This window comes from Cygnus olor, chromosome 1, assembly GCF_009769625.2.
Source record: "Cygnus olor isolate bCygOlo1 chromosome 1, bCygOlo1.pri.v2, whole genome shotgun sequence".
In the NCBI taxonomy this organism is placed as follows: domain Eukaryota; kingdom Metazoa; phylum Chordata; class Aves; order Anseriformes; family Anatidae; genus Cygnus; species Cygnus olor.
The window spans coordinates 115,654,290-115,674,239 of NC_049169.1; the positions used below are offsets into that span (position 1 = coordinate 115,654,290).

The 19,950-nt window shown below is 59.9% G+C and overlaps 1 protein-coding gene across 1 annotated transcript in view; it reads left to right on the forward strand.

Annotated features, from left to right (window-relative positions):
• LOC121073808 (mucin-19-like) overlaps positions 1-19,950 on the forward strand; it is a 20,018-nt gene continuing 68 nt past the window's right edge. The window contains exon 1 of the mRNA XM_040565232.1: positions 1-19,928. Coding sequence (XP_040421166.1) covers positions 1-19,928 — 19,928 coding nt within the window. The remainder of the gene's footprint in view (positions 19,929-19,950) is intronic.

The following is a 19,950-nucleotide window of genomic DNA, read 5'->3' on the forward strand; positions in this document are numbered from 1 at the left end:
ATGGCGCCCACTGTGCCATCTAGGACAGGGAGCTCCGTCGGGGTGTCTGGCGGGAGTGAGGCCACCAGCGCTGCCTACACATCCGTGAGTCTCGACTCCAGTGCAACCAGCGTAGACACATCGAGCGGCAGTGCCAGCTCTGTTTCGGTTACAGCCAGATCGACAGCAGGCAGTGACTCTCCTTCCCTTGCTGGCAAATCAGCTGCACCGTTCAGCAGCGGGTCAAGCAGCAGCAGTGGTAGCGCTGAGCCAAGCTTGTCAGCCACGTCCCAGCCATCCACGGGCCTCCCATCCCCTGTTCCCTGGTCCACTGCTGGCCGTACGAGCGTTGGGCGGGGCACGGTGACGGTGCTCACCACGACCAACCTCAAGCAGGAGCATGTCACAGCACAGTTGGGGCCAACGTCATCTTCAAAGGTGAGCCCGTTAGCTTCTACAGATCCGGCCTCTACTGATAGCCCTGCCACCACTCGTACTGCCTTAGGTGAAAGTGCCACTGTGGCCCAGGTGAGCGGCACTACGTCTGACACAGGTGACGAGACTTCTATTTCCCTCCCTACCACATCTTTGTCAGCTGCTTCCATGGTAACCACGGCAGCTGGAGAAGTGAGGATGGAGACGGCGCCCACTACGCCATCTAGGACGGGGAGCTCTCTTGGGGTGTCTGGCGTAAGTGAGGCCACCACTGTTGGCTACACATCCATTAGTCGGGACAACAATGCGACCAGCATGGTCGCAGTGACTGGCAGTGCCAGGTCCACTTCTCCGATGTCCAGCATGGCAGGAGGCAGTGACTCACCTTCCCTTGCTGGCACATCAGCTGCACCGTTCAGCAGCGGGTCAAGCAGCAGCAGCGGTAGCGCTGAGCCGAGCTTGTCAGCCACGTCCCAGCCATCCACGGGCCTCCCGTCCCCTGTTCCCTGGTCCACTGCTGGCACTATGAGCGTTGGGCAGGACACTGTGACGTTGCTCAGCACGACTGTCTTCAACCAGGAGCATTCCACACAACATTTTGTGTCCACGTCATCTTCCACGGCCAGCCCGTTGCCTTCTAGAGCTGTGGCCTCTGCTGCTAGCCCTTCCACGACTCGTACTGGCTTAGGCGAAAGTCCCACCATGGCCCAGGTGAGCGGCACCACGTCTGACGCACGTGACGAGACTTCCATTTCACTCCCTCTAACATCTTTGTCAGTTGCTTCCGTGGTAACTACAGCAGCCGGAGAAGTGAGGACGCAGATGGCGCCCACTGTGCCATCTAGGACAGGGAGCTCCGTCGGGGTGTCTGGCGGGAGTGAGGCCACCAGCGCTGCCTACACATCCGTGAGTCTCGACTCCAGTGCAACCAGCGTAGACACATCGAGCGGCAGTGCCAGCTCTGTTTCGGTTACAGCCAGATCGACAGCAGGCAGTGACTCTCCTTCCCTTGCTGGCAAATCAGCTGCACTGTTCAGCAGCGGGTCAAGCAGCAGCAGCGGTAGCGCTGAGCCGAGCTTGTCAGCCACGTCCCAGCCATCCACGGGCCTCCCATCCCCTGTTCCCTGGTCCACTGCTGGCCGTACGAGCGTTGGGCGGGGCACGGTGACGGTGCTCACCACGACCAACCTCAAGCAGGAGCATGTCACAGCACAGCTGGGGCCAACGTCATCTTCGAAGGTGAGCCCGTTAGCTTCTACAGATCCGGCCTCTACTGATAGCCCTGCCACCACTCGTACTGCCTTAGGTGAAAGTGCCACTGTGGCCCAGGTGAGCGGCACTACGTCTGACACAGGTGACGAGACTTCTATTTCCCTCCCTACCACATCTTTGTCAGCTGCTTCCATGGTAACCACGGCAGCTGGAGAAGTGAGGATGGAGACGGCGCCCACTACGCCATCTAGGACGGGGAGCTCTCTTGGGGTGTCTGGCGTAAGTGAGGCCACCACTGTTGGCTACACATCCATTAGTCGGGACAACAATGCGACCAGCATGGTCGCAGTGACTGGCAGTGCCAGGTCCACTTCTCCGATGTCCAGCATGGCAGGAGGCAGTGACTCACCTTCCCTTGCTGGCACATCAGCTGCACCGTTCAGCAGCGGGTCAAGCAGCAGCAGCGGTAGCGCTGAGCCGAGCTTGTCAGCCACGTCCCAGCCATCCACGGGCCTCCCGTCCCCTGTTCCCTGGTCCACTGCTGGCACTATGAGCGTTGGGCAGGACACTGTGACGTTGCTCAGCACGACTGTCTTCAACCAGGAGCATTCCACACAACATTTTGTGTCCACGTCATCTTCCACGGCCAGCCCGTTGCCTTCTAGAGCTGTGGCCTCTGCTGCTAGCCCTTCCACGACTCGTACTGGCTTAGGCGAAAGTCCCACCATGGCCCAGGTGAGCGGCACCACGTCTGACGCACGTGACGAGACTTCCATTTCACTCCCTCTAACATCTTTGTCAGTTGCTTCCGTGGTAACTACAGCAGCCGGAGAAGTGAGGACGCAGATGGCGCCCACTGTGCCATCTAGGACAGGGAGCTCCGTCGGGGTGTCTGGCGGGAGTGAGGCCACCAGCGCTGCCTACACATCCGTGAGTCTCGACTCCAGTGCAACCAGCGTAGACACATCGAGCGGCAGTGCCAGCTCTGTTTCGGTTACAGCCAGATCGACAGCAGGCAGTGACTCTCCTTCCCTTGCTGGCAAATCAGCTGCACCGTTCAGCAGTGGGCCAAGCAGCAGCAGTGGTAGCGCTGAGCCAAGCTTGTCAGCCACGTCCCAGCCATCCACGGGCCTCCCATCCCCTGTTCCCTGGTCCACTGCTGGCCGTACGAGCGTTGGGCGGGGCACGGTGACGGTGCTCACCACGACCAACCTCAAGCAGGAGCATGTCACAGCACAGTTGGGGCCAACGTCATCTTCGAAGGTGAGCCCGTTAGCTTCTACAGATCCGGCCTCTACTGATAGCCCTGCCACCACTCGTACTGCCTTAGGTGAAAGTGCCACTGTGGCCCAGGTGAGCGGCACTACGTCTGACACAGGTGACGAGACTTCTATTTCCCTCCCTACCACATCTTTGTCAGCTGCTTCCATGGTAACCACGGCAGCTGGAGAAGTGAGGATGGAGACGGCGCCCACTACGCCATCTAGGACGGGGAGCTCTCTTGGGGTGTCTGGCGTAAGTGAGGCCACCACTGTTGGCTACACATCCACTAGTCGGGACAACAATGCGACCAGCATGGTCGCAGTGACTGGCAGTGCCAGGTCCACTTCTCCGATGTCCAGCATGGCAGGAGGCAGTGACTCACCTTCCCTTGCTGGCACATCAGCTGCACCGTTCAGCAGCGGGTCAAGCAGCAGCAGCGGTAGCGCTGAGCCGAGCTTGTCAGCCACGTCCCAGCCATCCACGGGCCTCCCGTCCCCTGTTCCCTGGTCCACTGCTGGCACTATGAGCGTTGGGCGGGACACTGTGACGTTGCTCAGCACGACTGTCTTCAACCAGGAGCATTCCACACAACATTTTGTGTCCACGTCATCTTCCACGGCCAGCCCGTTGCCTTCTAGAGCTGTGGCCTCTGCTGCTAGCCCTTCCACGACTCGTACTGGCTTAGGCGAAAGTCCCACCATGGCCCAGGTGAGCGGCACCACGTCTGACGCACGTGACGAGACTTCCATTTCACTCCCTCTAACATCTTTGTCAGTTGCTTCCGTGGTAACTACAGCAGCCGGAGAAGTGAGGACGCAGATGGCGCCCACTGTGCCATCTAGGACAGGGAGCTCCGTCGGGGTGTCTGGCGGGAGTGAGGCCACCAGCGCTGCCTACACATCCGTGAGTCTCGACTCCAGTGCAACCAGCGTAGACACATCGAGCGGCAGTGCCAGCTCTGTTTCGGTTACAGCCAGATCGACAGCAGGCAGTGACTCTCCTTCCCTTGCTGGCAAATCAGCTGCACCGTTCAGCAGTGGGCCAAGCAGCAGCAGTGGTAGCGCTGAGCCAAGCTTGTCAGCCACGTCCCAGCCATCCACGGGCCTCCCATCCCCTGTTCCCTGGTCCACTGCTGGCCGTACGAGCGTTGGGCGGGGCACGGTGACGGTGCTCACCACGACCAACCTCAAGCAGGAGCATGTCACAGCACAGTTGGGGCCAACGTCATCTTCGAAGGTGAGCCCGTTAGCTTCTACAGATCCGGCCTCTACTGATAGCCCTGCCACCACTCGTACTGCCTTAGGTGAAAGTGCCACTGTGGCCCAGGTGAGCGGCACTACGTCTGACACAGGTGACGAGACTTCTATTTCCCTCCCTACCACATCTTTGTCAGCTGCTTCCATGGTAACCACGGCAGCTGGAGAAGTGAGGATGGAGACGGCGCCCACTACGCCATCTAGGACGGGGAGCTCTCTTGGGGTGTCTGGCGTAAGTGAGGCCACCACTGTTGGCTACACATCCACTAGTCGGGACAACAATGCGACCAGCATGGTCGCAGTGACTGGCAGTGCCAGGTCCACTTCTCCGATGTCCAGCATGGCAGGAGGCAGTGACTCACCTTCCCTTGCTGGCACATCAGCTGCACCGTTCAGCAGCGGGTCAAGCAGCAGCAGCGGTAGCGCTGAGCCGAGCTTGTCAGCCACGTCCCAGCCATCCACGGGCCTCCCGTCCCCTGTTCCCTGGTCCACTGCTGGCACTATGAGCGTTGGGCGGGACACTGTGACGTTGCTCAGCACGACTGTCTTCAACCAGGAGCATTCCACACAACATTTTGTGTCCACGTCATCTTCCACGGCCAGCCCGTTGCCTTCTAGAGCTGTGGCCTCTGCTGCTAGCCCTTCCACGACTCGTACTGGCTTAGGCGAAAGTCCCACCATGGCCCAGGTGAGCGGCACCACGTCTGACGCACGTGACGAGACTTCCATTTCACTCCCTCTAACATCTTTGTCAGTTGCTTCCGTGGTAACTACAGCAGCCGGAGAAGTGAGGACGCAGATGGCGCCCACTGTGCCATCTAGGACAGGGAGCTCCGTCGGGGTGTCTGGCGGGAGTGAGGCCACCAGCGCTGCCTACACATCCGTGAGTCTCGACTCCAGTGCAACCAGCGTAGACACATCGAGCGGCAGTGCCAGCTCTGTTTCGGTTACAGCCAGATCGACAGCAGGCAGTGACTCTCCTTCCCTTGCTGTCTCCTCAGCTGCACCGTTCAGCAGTGGGCCAAGCAGCAGCAGTGGTAGCGCTGAGCCAAGCTTGTCAGCCACGTCCCAGCCATCCACGGGCCTCCCATCCCCTGTTCCCTGGTCCACTGCTGGCCGTACGAGCGTTGGGCGGGGCACGGTGACGGTGCTCACCACGACCAACCTCAAGCAGGAGCATGTCACAGCACAGTTGGGGCCAACGTCATCTTCGAAGGTGAGCCCGTTAGCTTCTACAGATCCGGCCTCTACTGATAGCCCTGCCACCACTCGTACTGCCTTAGGTGAAAGTGCCACTGTGGCCCAGGTGAGCGGCACTACGTCTGACACAGGTGACGAGACTTCTATTTCCCTCCCTACCACATCTTTGTCAGCTGCTTCCATGGTAACCACGGCAGCTGGAGAAGTGAGGATGGAGACGGCGCCCACTACGCCATCTAGGACGGGGAGCTCTCTTGGGGTGTCTGGCGTAAGTGAGGCCACCACTGTTGGCTACACATCCATTAGTCGGGACAACAATGCGACCAGCATGGTCGCAGTGACTGGCAGTGCCAGGTCCACTTCTCCGATGTCCAGCATGGCAGGAGGCAGTGACTCACCTTCCCTTGCTGGCACATCAGCTGCACCGTTCAGCAGCGGGTCAAGCAGCAGCAGCGGTAGCGCTGAGCCGAGCTTGTCAGCCACGTCCCAGCCATCCACGGGCCTCCCGTCCCCTGTTCCCTGGTCCACTGCTGGCACTATGAGCGTTGGGCGGGACACTGTGACGTTGCTCAGCACGACTGTCTTCAACCAGGAGCATTCCACACAACATTTTGTGTCCACGTCATCTTCCACGGCCAGCCCGTTGCCTTCTAGAGCTGTGGCCTCTGCTGCTAGCCCTTCCACGACTCGTACTGGCTTAGGCGAAAGTCCCACCATGGCCCAGGTGAGCGGCACCACGTCTGACGCACGTGACGAGACTTCCATTTCACTCCCTCTAACATCTTTGTCAGTTGCTTCCGTGGTAACTACAGCAGCCGGAGAAGTGAGGACGCAGATGGCGCCCACTGTGCCATCTAGGACAGGGAGCTCCGTCGGGGTGTCTGGCGGGAGTGAGGCCACCAGCGCTGCCTACACATCCGTGAGTCTCGACTCCAGTGCAACCAGCGTAGACACATCGAGCGGCAGTGCCAGCTCTGTTTCGGTTACAGCCAGATCGACAGCAGGCAGTGACTCTCCTTCCCTTGCTGTCTCCTCAGCTGCACCGTTCAGCAGTGGGCCAAGCAGCAGCAGTGGTAGCGCTGAGCCAAGCTTGTCAGCCACGTCCCAGCCATCCACGGGCCTCCCATCCCCTGTTCCCTGGTCCACTGCTGGCCGTACGAGCGTTGGGCGGGGCACGGTGACGGTGCTCACCACGACCAACCTCAAGCAGGAGCGTGTCACAGCACAGTTGGGGCCAACGTCATCTTCGAAGGTGAGCCCGTTAGCTTCTACAGATCCGGCCTCTACTGATAGCCCTGCCACCACTCGTACTGCCTTAGGTGAAAGTGCCACTGTGGCCCAGGTGAGCGGCACTACGTCTGACACAGGTGACGAGACTTCTATTTCCCTCCCTACCACATCTTTGTCAGCTGCTTCCATGGTAACCACGGCAGCTGGAGAAGTGAGGATGGAGACGGCGCCCACTACGCCATCTAGGACGGGGAGCTCTCTTGGGGTGTCTGGCGTAAGTGAGGCCACCACTGTTGGCTACACATCCATTAGTCGGGACAACAATGCGACCAGCATGGTCGCAGTGACTGGCAGTGCCAGGTCCACTTCTCCGATGTCCAGCATGGCAGGAGGCAGTGACTCACCTTCCCTTGCTGGCACATCAGCTGCACCGTTCAGCAGCGGGTCAAGCAGCAGCAGCGGTAGCGCTGAGCCGAGCTTGTCAGCCACGTCCCAGCCATCCACGGGCCTCCCGTCCCCTGTTCCCTGGTCCACTGCTGGCACTATGAGCGTTGGGCAGGACACTGTGACGTTGCTCAGCACGACTGTCTTCAACCAGGAGCATTCCACACAACATTTTGTGTCCACGTCATCTTCCACGGCCAGCCCGTTGCCTTCTAGAGCTGTGGCCTCTGCTGCTAGCCCTTCCACGACTCGTACTGGCTTAGGCAAAAGTCCCACCATGGCCCAGGTGAGCGGCACCACGTCTGACGCACGTGACGAGACTTCCATTTCACTCCCTCTAACATCTTTGTCAGTTGCTTCCGTGGTAACTACAGCAGCCGGAGAAGTGAGGACGCAGATGGCGCCCACTGTGCCATCTAGGACAGGGAGCTCCGTCGGGGTGTCTGGCGGGAGTGAGGCCACCAGCGCTGCCTACACATCCGTGAGTCTCGACTCCAGTGCAACCAGCGTAGACACATCGAGCGGCAGTGCCAGCTCTGTTTCGGTTACAGCCAGATCGACAGCAGGCAGTGACTCTCCTTCCCTTGCTGTCTCCTCAGCTGCACCGTTCAGCAGTGGGCCAAGCAGCAGCAGTGGTAGCGCTGAGCCAAGCTTGTCAGCCACGTCCCAGCCATCCACGGGCCTCCCATCCCCTGTTCCCTGGTCCACTGCTGGCCGTACGAGCGTTGGGCGGGGCACGGTGACGGTGCTCACCACGACCAACCTCAAGCAGGAGCATGTCACAGCACAGTTGGGGCCAACGTCATCTTCGAAGGTGAGCCCGTTAGCTTCTACAGATCCGGCCTCTACTGATAGCCCTGCCACCACTCGTACTGCCTTAGGTGAAAGTGCCACTGTGGCCCAGGTGAGCGGCACTACGTCTGACACAGGTGACGAGACTTCTATTTCCCTCCCTACCACATCTTTGTCAGCTGCTTCCATGGTAACCGCGGCAGCTGGAGAAGTGAGGATGGAGACGGCGCCCACTACGCCATCTAGGACGGGGAGCTCTCTTGGGGTGTCTGGCGTAAGTGAGGCCACCACTGTTGGCTACACATCCATTAGTCGGGACAACAATGCGACCAGCATGGTCGCAGTGACTGGCAGTGCCAGGTCCACTTCTCCGATGTCCAGCATGGCAGGAGGCAGTGACTCACCTTCCCTTGCTGGCACATCAGCTGCACCGTTCAGCAGCGGGTCAAGCAGCAGCAGCGGTAGCGCTGAGCCGAGCTTGTCAGCCACGTCCCAGCCATCCACGGGCCTCCCGTCCCCTGTTCCCTGGTCCACTGCTGGCACTATGAGCGTTGGGCGGGACACTGTGACGTTGCTCAGCACGACTGTCTTCAACCAGGAGCATTCCACACAACATTTTGTGTCCACGTCATCTTCCACGGCCAGCCCGTTGCCTTCTAGAGCTGTGGCCTCTGCTGCTAGCCCTTCCACGACTCGTACTGGCTTAGGCGAAAGTCCCACCATGGCCCAGGTGAGCGGCACCACGTCTGACGCACGTGACGAGACTTCCATTTCACTCCCTCTAACATCTTTGTCAGTTGCTTCCGTGGTAACTACAGCAGCCGGAGAAGTGAGGACGCAGATGGCGCCCACTGTGCCATCTAGGACAGGGAGCTCCGTCGGGGTGTCTGGCGGGAGTGAGGCCACCAGCGCTGCCTACACATCCGTGAGTCTCGACTCCAGTGCAACCAGCGTAGACACATCGAGCGGCAGTGCCAGCTCTGTTTCGGTTACAGCCAGATCGACAGCAGGCAGTGACTCTCCTTCCCTTGCTGTCTCCTCAGCTGCACCGTTCAGCAGTGGGCCAAGCAGCAGCAGTGGTAGCGCTGAGCCAAGCTTGTCAGCCACGTCCCAGCCATCCACGGGCCTCCCATCCCCTGTTCCCTGGTCCACTGCTGGCCGTACGAGCGTTGGGCGGGGCACGGTGACGGTGCTCACCACGACCAACCTCAAGCAGGAGCGTGTCACAGCACAGTTGGGGCCAACGTCATCTTCGAAGGTGAGCCCGTTAGCTTCTACAGATCCGGCCTCTACTGATAGCCCTGCCACCACTCGTACTGCCTTAGGTGAAAGTGCCACTGTGGCCCAGGTGAGCGGCACTACGTCTGACACAGGTGACGAGACTTCTATTTCCCTCCCTACCACATCTTTGTCAGCTGCTTCCATGGTAACCACGGCAGCTGGAGAAGTGAGGATGGAGACGGCGCCCACTACGCCATCTAGGACGGGGAGCTCTCTTGGGGTGTCTGGCGTAAGTGAGGCCACCACTGTTGGCTACACATCCATTAGTCGGGACAACAATGCGACCAGCATGGTCGCAGTGACTGGCAGTGCCAGGTCCACTTCTCCGATGTCCAGCATGGCAGGAGGCAGTGACTCACCTTCCCTTGCTGGCACATCAGCTGCACCGTTCAGCAGCGGGTCAAGCAGCAGCAGCGGTAGCGCTGAGCCGAGCTTGTCAGCCACGTCCCAGCCATCCACGGGCCTCCCGTCCCCTGTTCCCTGGTCCACTGCTGGCACTATGAGCGTTGGGCAGGACACTGTGACGTTGCTCAGCACGACTGTCTTCAACCAGGAGCATTCCACACAACATTTTGTGTCCACGTCATCTTCCACGGCCAGCCCGTTGCCTTCTAGAGCTGTGGCCTCTGCTGCTAGCCCTTCCACGACTCGTACTGGCTTAGGCGAAAGTCCCACCATGGCCCAGGTGAGCGGCACCACGTCTGACGCACGTGACGAGACTTCCATTTCACTCCCTCTAACATCTTTGTCAGTTGCTTCCGTGGTAACTACAGCAGCCGGAGAAGTGAGGACGCAGATGGCGCCCACTGTGCCATCTAGGACAGGGAGCTCCGTCGGGGTGTCTGGCGGGAGTGAGGCCACCAGCGCTGCCTACACATCCGTGAGTCTCGACTCCAGTGCAACCAGCGTAGACACATCGAGCGGCAGTGCCAGCTCTGTTTCGGTTACAGCCAGATCGACAGCAGGCAGTGACTCTCCTTCCCTTGCTGTCTCCTCAGCTGCACCGTTCAGCAGTGGGCCAAGCAGCAGCAGTGGTAGCGCTGAGCCAAGCTTGTCAGCCACGTCCCAGCCATCCACGGGCCTCCCATCCCCTGTTCCCTGGTCCACTGCTGGCCGTACGAGCGTTGGGCGGGGCACGGTGACGGTGCTCACCACGACCAACCTCAAGCAGGAGCGTGTCACAGCACAGTTGGGGCCAACGTCATCTTCGAAGGTGAGCCCGTTAGCTTCTACAGATCCGGCCTCTACTGATAGCCCTGCCACCACTCGTACTGCCTTAGGTGAAAGTGCCACTGTGGCCCAGGTGAGCGGCACTACGTCTGACACAGGTGACGAGACTTCTATTTCCCTCCCTACCACATCTTTGTCAGCTGCTTCCATGGTAACCACGGCAGCTGGAGAAGTGAGGATGGAGACGGCGCCCACTACGCCATCTAGGACGGGGAGCTCTCTTGGGGTGTCTGGCGTAAGTGAGGCCACCACTGTTGGCTACACATCCATTAGTCGGGACAACAATGCGACCAGCATGGTCGCAGTGACTGGCAGTGCCAGGTCCACTTCTCCGATGTCCAGCATGGCAGGAGGCAGTGACTCACCTTCCCTTGCTGGCACATCAGCTGCACCGTTCAGCAGCGGGTCAAGCAGCAGCAGCGGTAGCGCTGAGCCGAGCTTGTCAGCCACGTCCCAGCCATCCACGGGCCTCCCGTCCCCTGTTCCCTGGTCCACTGCTGGCACTATGAGCGTTGGGCAGGACACTGTGACGTTGCTCAGCACGACTGTCTTCAACCAGGAGCATTCCACACAACATTTTGTGTCCACGTCATCTTCCACGGCCAGCCCGTTGCCTTCTAGAGCTGTGGCCTCTGCTGCTAGCCCTTCCACGACTCGTACTGGCTTAGGCGAAAGTCCCACCATGGCCCAGGTGAGCGGCACCACGTCTGACGCACGTGACGAGACTTCCATTTCACTCCCTCTAACATCTTTGTCAGTTGCTTCCGTGGTAACTACAGCAGCCGGAGAAGTGAGGACGCAGATGGCGCCCACTGTGCCATCTAGGACAGGGAGCTCCGTCGGGGTGTCTGGCGGGAGTGAGGCCACCAGCGCTGCCTACACATCCGTGAGTCTCGACTCCAGTGCAACCAGCGTAGACACATCGAGCGGCAGTGCCAGCTCTGTTTCGGTTACAGCCAGATCGACAGCAGGCAGTGACTCTCCTTCCCTTGCTGTCTCCTCAGCTGCACCGTTCAGCAGTGGGCCAAGCAGCAGCAGTGGTAGCGCTGAGCCAAGCTTGTCAGCCACGTCCCAGCCATCCACGGGCCTCCCATCCCCTGTTCCCTGGTCCACTGCTGGCCGTACGAGCGTTGGGCGGGGCACGGTGACGGTGCTCACCACGACCAACCTCAAGCAGGAGCATGTCACAGCACAGTTGGGGCCAACGTCATCTTCGAAGGTGAGCCCGTTAGCTTCTACAGATCTGGCCTCTACTGATAGCCCTGCCACCACTCGTACTGCCTTAGGTGAAAGTGCCACTGTGGCCCAGGTGAGCGGCACTACGTCTGACACAGGTGACGAGACTTCTATTTCCCTCCCTACCACATCTTTGTCAGCTGCTTCCATGGTAACCACGGCAGCTGGAGAAGTGAGGATGGAGACGGCGCCCACTACGCCATCTAGGACGGGGAGCTCTCTTGGGGTGTCTGGCGTAAGTGAGGCCACCACTGTTGGCTACACATCCATTAGTCGGGACAACAATGCGACCAGCATGGTCGCAGTGACTGGCAGTGCCAGGTCCACTTCTCCGATGTCCAGCATGGCAGGAGGCAGTGACTCACCTTCCCTTGCTGGCACATCAGCTGCACCGTTCAGCAGCGGGTCAAGCAGCAGCAGCGGTAGCGCTGAGCCGAGCTTGTCAGCCACGTCCCAGCCATCCACGGGCCTCCCGTCCCCTGTTCCCTGGTCCACTGCTGGCACTATGAGCGTTGGGCGGGACACTGTGACGTTGCTCAGCACGACTGTCTTCAACCAGGAGCATTCCACACAACATTTTGTGTCCACGTCATCTTCCACGGCCAGCCCGTTGCCTTCTAGAGCTGTGGCCTCTGCTGCTAGCCCTTCCACGACTCGTACTGGCTTAGGCGAAAGTCCCACCATGGCCCAGGTGAGCGGCACCACGTCTGACGCACGTGACGAGACTTCCATTTCACTCCCTCTAACATCTTTGTCAGTTGCTTCCGTGGTAACTACAGCAGCCGGAGAAGTGAGGACGCAGATGGCGCCCACTGTGCCATCTAGGACAGGGAGCTCCGTCGGGGTGTCTGGCGGGAGTGAGGCCACCAGCGCTGCCTACACATCCGTGAGTCTCGACTCCAGTGCAACCAGCGTAGACACATCGAGCGGCAGTGCCAGCTCTGTTTCGGTTACAGCCAGATCGACAGCAGGCAGTGACTCTCCTTCCCTTGCTGTCTCCTCAGCTGCACCGTTCAGCAGTGGGCCAAGCAGCAGCAGTGGTAGCGCTGAGCCAAGCTTGTCAGCCACGTCCCAGCCATCCACGGGCCTCCCATCCCCTGTTCCCTGGTCCACTGCTGGCCGTACGAGCGTTGGGCGGGGCACGGTGACGGTGCTCACCACGACCAACCTCAAGCAGGAGCATGTCACAGCACAGCTGGGGCCAACGTCATCTTCGAAGGTGAGCCCGTTAGCTTCTACAGATCCGGCCTCTACTGATAGCCCTGCCACCACTCGTACTGCCTTAGGTGAAAGTGCCACTGTGGCCCAGGTGAGCGGCACTACGTCTGACACAGGTGACGAGACTTCTATTTCCCTCCCTACCACATCTTTGTCAGCTGCTTCCATGGTAACCACGGCAGCTGGAGAAGTGAGGATGGAGACGGCGCCCACTACGCCATCTAGGACGGGGAGCTCTCTTGGGGTGTCTGGCGTAAGTGAGGCCACCACTGTTGGCTACACATCCATTAGTCGGGACAACAATGCGACCAGCATGGTCGCAGTGACTGGCAGTGCCAGGTCCACTTCTCCGATGTCCAGCATGGCAGGAGGCAGTGACTCACCTTCCCTTGCTGGCACATCAGCTGCACCGTTCAGCAGCGGGTCAAGCAGCAGCAGCGGTAGCGCTGAGCCGAGCTTGTCAGCCACGTCCCAGCCATCCACGGGCCTCCCGTCCCCTGTTCCCTGGTCCACTGCTGGCACTATGAGCGTTGGGCGGGACACTGTGACGTTGCTCAGCACGACTGTCTTCAACCAGGAGCATTCCACACAACATTTTGTGTCCACGTCATCTTCCACGGCCAGCCCGTTGCCTTCTAGAGCTGTGGCCTCTGCTGCTAGCCCTTCCACGACTCGTACTGGCTTAGGCGAAAGTCCCACCATGGCCCAGGTGAGCGGCACCACGTCTGACGCACGTGACAAGACTTCCATTTCACTCCCTCTAACATCTTTGTCAGTTGCTTCCGTGGTAACTACAGCAGCCGGAGAAGTGAGGACGCAGATGGCGCCCACTGTGCCATCTAGGACAGGGAGCTCCGTCGGGGTGTCTGGCGGGAGTGAGGCCACCAGCGCTGCCTACACATCCGTGAGTCTCGACTCCAGTGCAACCAGCGTAGACACATCGAGCGGCAGTGCCAGCTCTGTTTCGGTTACAGCCAGATCGACAGCAGGCAGTGACTCTCCTTCCCTTGCTGTCTCCTCAGCTGCACCGTTCAGCAGTGGGCCAAGCAGCAGCAGTGGTAGCGCTGAGCCAAGCTTGTCAGCCACGTCCCAGCCATCCACGGGCCTCCCATCCCCTGTTCCCTGGTCCACTGCTGGCCGTACGAGCGTTGGGCGGGGCACGGTGACGGTGCTCACCACGACCAACCTCAAGCAGGAGCATGTCACAGCACAGTTGGGGCCAACGTCATCTTCAAAGGTGAGCCCGTTAGCTTCTACAGATCCGGCCTCTACTGATAGCCCTGCCACCACTCGTACTGCCTTAGGTGAAAGTGCCACTGTGGCCCAGGTGAGCGGCACTACGTCTGACACAGGTGACGAGACTTCTATTTCCCTCCCTACCACATCTTTGTCAGCTGCTTCCATGGTAACCACGGCAGCTGGAGAAGTGAGGATGGAGACGGCGCCCACTACGCCATCTAGGACGGGGAGCTCTCTTGGGGTGTCTGGCGTAAGTGAGGCCACCACTGTTGGCTACACATCCATTAGTCGGGACAACAATGCGACCAGCATGGTCGCAGTGACTGGCAGTGCCAGGTCCACTTCTCCGATGTCCAGCATGGCAGGAGGCAGTGACTCACCTTCCCTTGCTGGCACATCAGCTGCACCGTTCAGCAGCGGGTCAAGCAGCAGCAGCGGTAGCGCTGAGCCGAGCTTGTCAGCCACGTCCCAGCCATCCACGGGCCTCCCGTCCCCTGTTCCCTGGTCCACTGCTGGCACTATGAGCGTTGGGCGGGACACTGTGACGTTGCTCAGCACGACTGTCTTCAACCAGGAGCATTCCACACAACATTTTGTGTCCACGTCATCTTCCACGGCCAGCCCGTTGCCTTCTAGAGCTGTGGCCTCTGCTGCTAGCCCTTCCACGACTCGTACTGGCTTAGGCGAAAGTCCCACCATGGCCCAGGTGAGCGGCACCACGTCTGACGCACATGACGAGACTTCCATTTCACTCCCTCTAACATCTTTGTCAGTTGCTTCCGTGGTAACTACAGCAGCCGGAGAAGTGAGGACGCAGATGGCGCCCACTGTGCCATCTAGGACAGGGAGCTCCGTCGGGGTGTCTGGCGGGAGTGAGGCCACCAGCGCTGCCTACACATCCGTGAGTCTCGACTCCAGTGCAACCAGCGTAGACACATCGAGCGGCAGTGCCAGCTCTGTTTCGGTTACAGCCAGATCGACAGCAGGCAGTGACTCTCCTTCCCTTGCTGTCTCCTCAGCTGCACCGTTCAGCAGTGGGCCAAGCAGCAGCAGTGGTAGCGCTGAGCCAAGCTTGTCAGCCACGTCCCAGCCATCCACGGGCCTCCCATCCCCTGTTCCCTGGTCCACTGCTGGCCGTACGAGCGTTGGGCGGGGCACGGTGACGGTGCTCACCACGACCAACCTCAAGCAGGAGCATGTCACAGCACAGTTGGGGCCAACGTCATCTTCAAAGGTGAGCCCGTTAGCTTCTACAGATCCGGCCTCTACTGATAGCCCTGCCACCACTCGTACTGCCTTAGGTGAAAGTGCCACTGTGGCCCAGGTGAGCGGCACTACGTCTGACACAGGTGACGAGACTTCTATTTCCCTCCCTACCACATCTTTGTCAGCTGCTTCCATGGTAACCACGGCAGCTGGAGAAGTGAGGATGGAGACGGCGCCCACTACGCCATCTAGGACGGGGAGCTCTCTTGTGGTGTCTGGCGTAAGTGAGGCCACCACTGTTGGCTACACATCCATTAGTCGGGACAACAATGCGACCAGCATGGTCGCAGTGACTGGCAGTGCCAGGTCCACTTCTCCGATGTCCAGCATGGCAGGAGGCAGTGACTCACCTTCCCTTGCTGGCACATCAGCTGCACCGTTCAGCAGCGGGTCAAGCAGCAGCAGCGGTAGCGCTGAGCCGAGCTTGTCAGCCACGTCCCAGCCATCCACGGGCCTCCCGTCCCCTGTTCCCTGGTCCACTGCTGGCACTATGAGCGTTGGGCGGGACACTGTGACGTTGCTCAGCACGACTGTCTTCAACCAGGAGCATTCCACACAACATTTTGTGTCCACGTCATCTTCCACGGCCAGCCCGTTGCCTTCTAGAGCTGTGGCCTCTGCTGCTAGCCCTTCCACGACTCGTACTGGCTTAGGCGAAAGTCCCACCATGGCCCAGGTGAGCGGCACCACGTCTGACGCACGTGACGAGACTTCCATTTCACTCCCTCTAACATCTTTGTCAGTTGCTTCCGTGGTAACTACAGCAGCCGGAGAAGTGAGGACGCAGATGGCGCCCACTGTGCCATCTAGGACAGGGAGCTCCGTCGGGGTGTCTGGCGGGAGTGAGGCCACCAGCGCTGCCTACACATCCGTGAGTCTCGACTCCAGTGCAACCAGCGTAGACACATCGAGCGGCAGTGCCAGCTCTGTTTCGGTTACAGCCAGATCGACAGCAGGCAGTGACTCTCCTTCCCTTGCTGTCTCCTCAGCTGCACCGTTCAGCAGTGGGCCAAGCAGCAGCAGTGGTAGCGCTGAGCCAAGCTTGTCAGCCACGTCCCAGCCATCCACGGGCCTCCCATCCCCTGTTCCCTGGTCCACTGCTGGCCGTACGAGCGTTGGGCGGGGCACGGTGACGGTGCTCACCACGACCAACCTCAAGCAGGAGCATGTCACAGCACAGTTGGGGCCAACGTCATCTTCAAAGGTGAGCCCGTTAGCTTCTACAGATCCGGCCTCTACTGATAGCCCTGCCACCACTCGTACTGCCTTAGGTGAAAGTGCCACTGTGGCCCAGGTGAGCGGCACTACGTCTGACACAGGTGACGAGACTTCTATTTCCCTCCCTACCACATCTTTGTCAGCTGCTTCCATGGTAACCACAGCAGCTGGAGAAGTGAGGATGGAGACGGCGCCCACTACGCCATCTAGGACGGGGAGCTCTCTTGGGGTGTCTGGCGTAAGTGAGGCCACCACTGTTGGCTACACATCCATTAGTCGGGACAACAATGCGACCAGCATGGTCGCAGTGACTGGCAGTGCCAGGTCCACTTCTCCGATGTCCAGCATGGCAGGAGGCAGTGACTCACCTTCCCTTGCTGGCACATCAGCTGCACCGTTCAGCAGCGGGTCAAGCAGCAGCAGCGGTAGCGCTGAGCCGAGCTTGTCAGCCACGTCCCAGCCATCCACGGGCCTCCCGTCCCCTGTTCCCTGGTCCACTGCTGGCACTATGAGCGTTGGGCGGGACACTGTGACGTTGCTCAGCACGACTGTCTTCAACCAGGAGCATTCCACACAACATTTTGTGTCCACGTCATCTTCCACGGCCAGCCCGTTGCCTTCTAGAGCTGTGGCCTCTGCTGCTAGCCCTTCCACGACTCGTACTGGCTTAGGCGAAAGTCCCACCATGGCCCAGGTGAGCGGCACCACGTCTGACGCACGTGACGAGACTTCCATTTCACTCCCTCTAACATCTTTGTCAGTTGCTTCCGTGGTAACTACAGCAGCCGGAGAAGTGAGGACGCAGATGGCGCCCACTGTGCCATCTAGGACAGGGAGCTCCGTCGGGGTGTCTGGCGGGAGTGAGGCCACCAGCGCTGCCTACACATCCGTGAGTCTCGACTCCAGTGCAACCAGCGTAGACACATCGAGCGGCAGTGCCAGCTCTGTTTCGGTTACAGCCAGATCGACAGCAGGCAGTGACTCTCCTTCCCTTGCTGTCTCCTCAGCTGCACCGTTCAGCAGTGGGCCAAGCAGCAGCAGTGGTAGCGCTGAGCCAAGCTTGTCAGCCACGTCCCAGCCATCCACGGGCCTCCCATCCCCTGTTCCCTGGTCCACTGCTGGCCGTACGAGCGTTGGGCGGGGCACGGTGACGGTGCTCACCACGACCAACCTCAAGCAGGAGCATGTCACAGCACAGTTGGGGCCAACGTCATCTTCGAAGGTGAGCCCGTTAGCTTCTACAGATCCGGCCTCTACTGATAGCCCTGCCACCACTCGTACTGCCTTAGGTGAAAGTGCCACTGTGGCCCAGGTGAGCGGCACTACGTCTGACACAGGTGACGAGACTTCTATTTCCCTCCCTACCACATCTTTGTCAGCTGCTTCCATGGTAACCACGGCAGCTGGAGAAGTGAGGATGGAGACGGCGCCCACTACGCCATCTAGGACGGGGAGCTCTCTTGGGGTGTCTGGCGTAAGTGAGGCCACCACTGTTGGCTACACATCCATTAGTCGGGACAACAATGCGACCAGCATGGTCGCAGTGACTGGCAGTGCCAGGTCCACTTCTCCGATGTCCAGCATGGCAGGAGGCAGTGACTCACCTTCCCTTGCTGGCACATCAGCTGCACCGTTCAGCAGCGGGTCAAGCAGCAGCAGCGGTAGCGCTGAGCCGAGCTTGTCAGCCACGTCCCAGCCATCCACGGGCCTCCCGTCCCCTGTTCCCTGGTCCACTGCTGGCACTATGAGCGTTGGGCGGGACACTGTGACGTTGCTCAGCATGACTGTCTTCAACCAGGAGCATTCCACACAACATTTTGTGTCCACGTCATCTTCCACGGCCAGCCCGTTGCCTTCTAGAGCTGTGGCCTCTGCTGCTAGCCCTTCCACGACTCGTACTGGCTTAGGCGAAAGTCCCACCATGGCCCAGGTGAGCGGCACCACGTCTGACGCACGTGACGAGACTTCCATTTCACTCCCTCTAACATCTTTGTCAGTTGCTTCCGTGGTAACTACAGCAGCCGGAGAATTGAGGACGCAGATGGCGCCCACTGTGCCATCTAGGACAGGGAGCTCCGTCGGGGTGTCTGGCGGGAGTGAGGCCACCAGCGCTGCCTACACATCCGTGAGTCTCGACTCCAGTGCAACCAGCGTAGACACATCGAGCGGCAGTGCCAGCTCTGTTTCGGTTACAGCCAGATCGACAGCAGGCAGTGACTCTCCTTCCTTTGCTGTCTCCTCAGCTGCACCGTTCAGCAGTGGGCCAAGCAGCAGCAGTGGTAGCGCTGAGCCAAGCTTGTCAGCCACGTCCCAGCCATCCACGGGCCTCCCATCCCCTGTTCCCTGGTCCACTGCTGGCCGTACGAGCGTTGGGCGGGGCACGGTGACGGTGCTCACCACGACCAACCTCAAGCAGGAGCATGTCACAGCACAGTTGGGGCCAACGTCATCTTCAAAGGTGAGCCCGTTAGCTTCTACAGATCCGGCCTCTACTGATAGCCCTGCCACCACTCGTACTGCCTTAGGTGAAAGTGCCACTGTGGCCCAGGTGAGCGGCACTACGTCTGACACAGGTGACGAGACTTCTATTTCCCTCCCTACCACATCTTTGTCAGCTGCTTCCATGGTAACCACGGCAGCTGGAGAAGTGAGGATGGAGACGGCGCCCACTACGCCATCTAGGACGGGGAGCTCTCTTGGGGTGTCTGGCGTAAGTGAGGCCACCACTGTTGGCTACACATCCACTAGTCGGGACAACAATGCGACCAGCATGGTCGCAGTGACTGGCAGTGCCAGGTCCACTTCTCCGATGTCCAGCATGGCAGGAGGCAGTGACTCACCTTCCCTTGCTGGCACATCAGTTGCACCGTTCAGCAGCGGGTCAAGCAGCAGCAGCGGTAGCGCTGAGCCGAGCTTGTCAGCCACGTCCCAGCCATCCACGGGCCTCCCGTCCCCTGTTCCCTGGTCCACTGCTGGCACTATGAGCATTGGGCGGGACACTGTGACGTTGCTCAGCACGACTGTCTTCAACCAGGAGCATTCCACACAACATTTTGTGTCCACGTCATCTTCCATGGCCAGCCCGTTGCCTTCTAGAGCTGTGGCCTCTGCTGCTAGCCCTTCCACGACTCGTACTGGCTTAGGCGAAAGTCCCACCATGGCCCAGGCGAGCGGCACCACGTCTGACGCACGTGACGAGACTTCCATTTCACTCCCTCTAACATCTTTGTCAGTTGCTTCCGTGGTAACTACAGCAGCCGGAGAAGTGAGGACGCAGACGGCGCCAACTGTGCCATCTAGGACAGGGAGCTCCGTCGGGGTGTCTGGTGGGAGCGAGGCCACTACAGTTGCCTACACACCCGTGAGTCAGGACAACAATGCGACCAGTGTGGTCACCACGAGTGGCAGTGCCAAGTCCATGTCTCTGACGTCTAGCTCGGCAGGAAGCAGC